This window comes from Heterocephalus glaber, unplaced genomic scaffold, assembly GCF_053883595.1.
Source record: "Heterocephalus glaber isolate CG9 unplaced genomic scaffold, H.glaber_assembly_v1.0 deba00001429, whole genome shotgun sequence".
NCBI lineage: Eukaryota > Metazoa > Chordata > Mammalia > Rodentia > Bathyergidae > Heterocephalus > Heterocephalus glaber.
In genome coordinates this window covers 320,177-327,323 of record NW_028258294.1, presented here as the reverse complement: position 1 = coordinate 327,323, position 7,147 = coordinate 320,177, and the positions used below count along the sequence as shown (strand labels likewise).

The 7,147-nt window shown below is 48.7% G+C and overlaps 1 protein-coding gene across 1 annotated transcript; it reads left to right on the top strand.

The window, feature by feature from the left end:
* The first annotated feature begins 1,591 nt into the window (after positions 1–1,591).
* Fam181b (family with sequence similarity 181 member B) lies at positions 1,592–3,918 on the top strand. Its single transcript, XM_004868281.3, has one exon. It carries the CDS (start codon positions 2,425–2,427, stop codon positions 3,679–3,681), a length of 1,257 nt encoding a protein of 418 aa, XP_004868338.2. The 5' UTR covers positions 1,592–2,424; the 3' UTR covers positions 3,682–3,918.
* The last annotated feature ends 3,229 nt before the right edge of the window (positions 3,919–7,147 follow it).

Genomic DNA, 7,147 nt, shown 5'->3' with positions numbered 1-7,147 from the left:
AAACATTTTTTGTTTATTGCCTAAATGCTTTAACACTAAATGCTTTCATTTAAACACTATTGCTTTCATTTAGCTGTGCCTTTGTTCAGGGTGTACTCTTTGAGAGACATATTGTTTATTTGCTCAACACACTCAAAATACCATTTAAGCCTTAAATCAAATGCTGTCTATGTAAAGGCCTTCACTCCTTTGGGCAGAACTGACATCTTTGTATCAATAATGGCACATTTAATTTATTTCTACTGAGACATGCTTCACATTATATTACAACAGTCTGTTTGCATGTCTTCCTTTCCACCAGAAAGGGTGAGAATCACAGCTTCGTTTCTCTGTATCCTCAGTACTTAGATAATGCTAAGCACCTTGTGAGTATCAATATCTTTCTGCTGAATTCAGATGAATAGGTGACCGTATGAATATTTGTGTACAAGGATCAACTTTGTGACTCAGACTAAGTCATCGATAGGTTATTTTTGTATGTAGAGCTTTGCAGCTGACAAATGACTTTTCATTTCCAGCATTTCATGAACTTTCCTTCAGATAGGCTCATATTATTCCCTCTTCATAGGTGGGAATATTAAAGCCCACAGGGTGAGTTTTCTGTGGTCAGCCAGACAGTAAAGACAGAATTAAACTCCAAGTATCAGTTTCTGGCTACATTTTCAGCACTCCCTCCACTGTACTAAGTGGACTTAGAAGTCCTGCAAATATAGCTGTTCTCTTGCACTTGAAAATAGGCACCCACTTTGCTGTGGGAAAAGGACAAATGCTGCTGATTTCATAGTGTCATGTGTTGGTAAGGAATGGATGGGGCCAAAGGAAATAAGCTTATAGACGTTTGTTAAGCACTATTTTGTGCTCAACAGGTGCTTTCATACACACCACTGCCTAACACATTTGAGGATGAGACGATCTCCATTGGGGACATGGGAAGAGGGTAAGACTTCAAAGTATTATTTGCCTGTTATGTAATTCTCAAAAAAACCCTGAGGACAGCTATTGGCATTCCCATTTTTCGGATGAGGAATCTGAACCTTAGAAAGATAAACCATTTTGTTTAAAGACCCTCAGCTAGCAGTAGACAGGCCTAAGATTGGAATCTGACCTCACCTAACTTGAAGTCAACTATGGTGCAGAGCTCCAACTGTCTGCAAATGAAGAAAGCCTTTTACACGGAAATTTCTTCATATTCTATTTATTTGGAATATGACTACATCAGGATTTAGGTAACTCTCAGGAATTTCAGGGATTTTTCAAACTTAAGATGTCAAATGTAGAGACCTGGGCATTTTTGACTAAGCTGTGGGCCTCACTGACTAGACTCTGGGTGTCTCAGCTTGAACTTGGGCATACTTGAACTCAAATGAAAGGGACATGATACCTGGGCCAACCTGAATAAAAAAGGAAAAACTGTTCAGCTATATGGTCTTGAGGAGTGGCTATTTTACCTTTTAAATTCAGCTTTTCTTCTTTGGCAAGATTGTATGCTCAAAAGTGTTTCTGCCACAGCTGAAAAAAAGCTTAGAAAGGAATGGTCTGAACCTCCTCCATTTGTACTTTTCTCCTATACTGTAAGAACTTAGAGAACATCTTGTCACTCACAATGCTTTCACATCGTGAACTCATTTAATCCTCATGAACACCTGTGACAGAGAAGATGCGTAAGGAAACAGCTTTTTGTGCTCTGAATAGGTAGGGTAAATACTCATCCAGGCTATGGAATAGCCGCAGCTAAGGGTCTTCTCAGTTGTTTCTTTTAAATCGCCAAGTGCCTGTGAGGTGGGCCTTCTTATGCGCATTTAACTGGCTTTGTAATCAGATTGCATTGGATATGGCCCTGGGGACTCATGAACTTCTCTGAGGAAGCGTCCTCCTTTTCTAAATGGTGATATTAACAGATTATTCCTAGGGCTGCGGTTCAAAGATTAAATGAGATAATGCAGGGACAGTGCCGGACATAGGCAAACACCTAGACGCTGGTTGTGATTACTGTTACCAGAGCTGGGACTGAACCTCACGTCTCTGGACAGCTGCCTTCTGTGCCTCAGAACAGTCTCAGGTGCCAGGATGTGGTTGTGCAGGGGTTGAACGATCATCTCCACGGCTCTGGCGGCTGAAGCTAGTCAAAAGAAACGCTCCGGGGGAAAGGAGAAAGAAAAGGGTTAAAGCACGAGAAAGCCGAGAAAATTAGAAAAGCGCCGGAGCCCCCGGACCCCCGCCCCACCAAGCCGGGTAAGCCCCTCCTCCGCCACCGAGGCGGTCGCGGTGCGCTCCCGCCCTCCGCCCCTTGCTTACAAGATCTAATGAGCTCCCCCGGGAGGCCGAGCGGCGAGCGGGGCCGGAGCGAGGAGGCAGCGCCACGCCGGGGCGGGAGCCGGCCGGGGGCGCACGGGCCGCGCTGGGGACCGCCCGGGAGCCGCGCCGATGGCTGTGCAAGCGGCGCTCCTCAGCACGCACCCCTTCGTGCCCTTCGGCTTCGGGGGCTCCCCGGACGGGCTGGGGGGCGCCTTCGGAGCCCTGGACAAGGGCTGCTGTTTCGAAGACGATGAGAACGGGGCGCCGGCGGGTGCGCTGCTGCCTGGAGCCGAGGGCGGGGACGTGCGCGAGGCCACCCGCGACCTACTGAGCTTCATCGACTCGGCGTCCAGCAACATCAAGCTGGCGCTGGACAAGCCCGGCAAGTCCAAGCGCAAGGTGAACCACCGCAAGTACCTGCAGAAGCAGATCAAGCGCTGCAGCGGCCTCATGGGCGGCGGCCCCCCCTCGCCCGGCGCAGCTGACGGGCCCGCCAAGCGGCCGCCCGCGCTCCCCTGCGCCCCAGCCGTCCCGACCCCGGCGCACGGCAAGGCGGTGCCCCGGCGGGAGGCGTCGCAGGCCGCCGCGGCCGCCAGCCTGCAGAGCCGGAGTCTGGCCGCGCTCTTCGACTCGCTGCGCTACGTCCCCGGGGGCGCCGAGCCGGCGGGGGGCGCCGAAGCCGTGCGGGCGCAGGGCCACGGCGGAGCGAGCGCAGGCGGCGCCGGAGGGGACGCGGCCGGCCCCGCGGTGTCGGGCTCCAGGAAGGTCCCTCTGCGGGCCCGCAACCTGCCCCCGTCCTTCTTCACCGAGCCGTCCCGGGCGGGCGGTGGCGGCGGCGGCCCGTCGGGGCCCGGCGTGAGTCTGGGCGACCTGGAGAAAGGGGCGGAGGCGGTGGAGTTCTTCGAGCTGCTGGGGCCGGACTACGGCGCGGAATCCGAGGCGGGCGTCCTGCTGGCCGCGGAGCCTCTCGACGCGTTTCCCACCGGAGCCGCGGTCCTGCGGGGACCTCTGGAGCTGGAGCCTGGCCTCTTTGAGCCGCCGCCGCCGGCGATCGTGGGGAACCTACTGTACCCCGAGCCCTGGAGCGCCCAGAGCTGCCCACCCGCCAAGAAGCCGCCCCTGGAGGCGGCCCCCGCAGGCTTGACCTTGAACGAGGCCTTGCGCCCCCTGTACCCCGCCGCGGCGGACTCTCCGGGTGTGGAGGACGGGCCGGGCCCTGTGGCCCCTTTCGCCCCCTTCTTTCCAGACTGCGCGCTGCCGCAGCCGCACCATCAGGTGTCCTACGACTACAGCACGGGCTACAGCCGCACGCCCTACTCCAGCCTTTGGAGACCAGACGGGGTTTGGGATGGGGCGCCGGGAGAGGAGGGGTTGCCCCGGGACTGACTGCGAGGTACCCTGCGCTCCCCCGAGACTGCAGGGGGGCTCGCCCTGCTGAGCCGAGAGAAGGACGGGAAATGCACTCGAAGATGAAACGGGGCAATACAAAAGGCAATTAATAAAGGGAACTTCAGAGACACACACGAAGACGTGTTTGGGATCGTCTTAATCACCGCCTCAAGTGGACTTTATTTAAGCCGTCTGTGGTTTCTTGTTGGACCCTCCCCCCCAAGCAAACAAAAACTAAGATGAGGTTTGGGGAATTATGGTGGGTGGGGTGGCAGAAAGGGCAAGACGTAGCCTCAGTTGCTACCTGCCCTTCTCCAGCTTTTCAGCGAAGGTCCGGGCATCGAGTTTACCCCCGTACACATTGCTCTGGCCCTTTCCCTCGAGTGCATTATGAATTAAAGCCTATGTTGAAAAAAAATGGAGCGGAGGTGCGTTGCTATTGATCTGAGTATTTTCTTAGAGAACAGTTTTTCCTGTGGCCTCTCAGCGTTATTAGGTGAGAATGTTGCTGAGGACACCAGGCCACCAGTCCACTGCTCCCTGAGAGCTGGTCCTAGGTTATGGTTCTGTTGTTTGTTACTCCTTTCCTCCTCCCTCCCTCTTCCCTCCCTGCTCCCTTCTGCTTCCTTTCACTCCTTTCTACTCTACATGTTCCATAGCTTACTTTTCTTGCAGATCTTTGAGGTAGGAGACAAATTGGGCAAATTTGGTGTCCATTTTTCTGTTCTTTCCATTTTGGAAAGGAGAGATGAGACAAGTTTTAGCCTCTTTGTATCTAAATTTCCTTGTCTGAGGGTGGGGATTACAGTATTCTTCCACTTCTCACTTCTTCATAGCTTGTTGGGTCACTCAGACGTGAAATGCCTGCAATGCTCGAGGCTACACAGTGCTTGACTGGTTCTGGAGCTTTATTATACAAATATAGAAATGATTTCTATGCATGGAATGATTAGGAGTGTTATTTCTATGCTCTTTTGGCTCATCTGTTTGTCCCATGATTGGCCTTTCTCTTACAAGCTGTACACCTCTCACATCTTGCCTCCTGTTCCACCCCACACCTCTTCCCTTGGTTGCTGCCTCCCTGGGCTTCCTCATTTCTTATTTCCTCATTTCATATTTCCATTTCTTATTCCATATCTCTATGATAGCGGACAGTGATGGATGTGAAGTTTCCAAAGGAGTCCCTCTACTCCCTGAATAGCAGGTCCGATGGACAAAGTCTGAAGGGCACCTGGATGGAAAAGCGCAATCTCTTGTCTAAGAGAAGCTGAGGGTGCTGGGGGTGGGAAGTCAGAGAAATAATCATCTTGGGATGTATCACAGACATGGGGAACTATCAGGATTGTTGATGTGCTGAGGAGGAAAGACTGAGTGGGAAGTGAGCAGATGGAGGGAAAAGAGGAGGTCACTCAGCACAGACCTATAGGTGAAAATGCAAGAAGAGACTAACAGCCAGAAAGTGTAGAGATATTTTTCTACTGATCAATTGCATTGCAGAGAACTGCTTCTATTCCAGAGGCAAGTGTTGCAAAGGAGAGCTGCTTGGGCAGCCCAGATACATTGTAAAAGTATCTAGATGTGAGAAAGTCAGAATCCCGGTGTTGCCACAGTAGAATTTTAAATCCAGATCAATGCTTGCCCAAATCAAAAGTATTGTGAAAGGAATTTGCTACAAAAAAAAATAGGTACTAAGAAATAGTAGAGAGAACTTTAAATACTATCATTAAATCACTTTCTTAAATAAAATCTTTCTTAAGCATATGGGAAATACAGTAATGAGTCTTGGTAATGACAAAACGAACTTTTGCAAGTTTTGGTGTCTGAATTTCCTTCAAAATGGTGGTTCATTTTACAATGGACCCTCAAATTACGACTGGCCTGACATATGAACAACTTGGGTGAATTAGGTTAGTGGAAGATTCATCTATCTCTTATTATCTATAACATGTACCCAGGTAAACATTCAGATCTCAGCTGTATTGACTTACAACCAACTTGAGTTACAACCACCCCTTGGGAACAGATTGATTTCATAAGTCAAAGTATTGTGCTAACAGAATATTATGCAATAATTAGTTTAAATTATTTTATGATGAGTATAACTCAGGGTAGAATTTCACAATAACTTTGTGACTGTTACTAAGGCTGAAGTGTCACTGTAATGTTCTTCTCTTCATTTTCCCCTTCTGACATAGTTTGGTGAAACCAGGTTTTTCACCCCTAATATCTTGCTTGTCATGCCTTTTATTTTATTTATTTATTTGTTTGTTTGTTTTTTTATTTATTGGTACCAGGGATTGAACTCGGGTCTTTGTGCTTGTGAGGCAGGCAGCAGAACCACTGAGCTAAATCCCCGGCCCACACCTTTTATTAGTAATAAGACTAACACAGATGTTTCACCAATCCTCTTAACAGTCCCAAGAGATAGGTACTATTATTACCCCATTTGAAACCTGAGCCTCGGGTTGAATGTCTTGTCAAAAGCAAGTGCTGGATCCAAGTCCCAGATCTATGAGTTTCCCAACATCAAGTTCTACTTGTTACTTGTGAGGCTGTGCTGTGGTCTGTGTGTCTGCTTCCCAGTCCCCTGCATTATGCTGTGAGCACATCTTCTCAATCTCAGTACTGTTGACATTTTAGGAACTATAATTCTTTGCTAGAGAGGCTGTTTTGTTCATGGTAAGAATGGTTAGCGGTATCCTTGGCCTCTTCCCATTACAGGTCAAAAGCAGTCCCCTAGCTGTGGTACTCAAACCTATTCCCATTGCCACATGTGCCCTGGGAGACAACATTATTACCAGTCGAGGACTGCTACGCTAGACAGTGTCAGTGAGGTGCCTGGCACTTTCACATACATTGTCTCATTATATTGTTATAGAGGGCTGTGTTTTGATGTTGTTATTACTCTCATGGTTTTAAGTTTAAAAAAGGCTTAGGGAAGGAGCTGAGTCAACTTAGTTACTTCTTGTCTCTGCTAATTTACTAGCCATGACCAGTTACATACCTATCATAATAAAATGTAGTTTTCTCACTGGAAAATTGGATAACAGCCCATCACAAAGGGCTCTTGTGGGCGTTTGGCATAAGGTGTGGATAAATGGTCATCAAGAGAGGGGTGGTGTTATTTGATGTTGGCTTGGTGCTATCTCAAGTCTTGAAAACATCTTGTTATCCAGGATGCTGAGTGTGTGCTAGGCTTCCACATGGCCCCCAAACTCCCCTATCCCTGATTATTCTCTCTATATTGCCTTCCAGTCTGAACATAACTGTGTCTGACCATGCCACCTACTATAGTACGGTAAATAGTGCCCATTAATAATAGCTCTGCTAAGGGCTGAAAAAATTATTGTTTCTCTCCTATGTAACTTATACCTGTTAGAATGTGTTCTTATGTCTCATTAGCCACTATCCACAAATAATTATGTGTACATGCAATAGTAGGTCTTTTTCAAGACCAGAAATA

Excerpts from the sequence above, each read along its gene's own strand:
- Fam181b (XM_004868281.3), top strand. The coding sequence starts at position 2,425 with ATGGCTGTGCAAGCGGCGCTCCTCAGCACGCACCCCTTCGTGCCCTTC.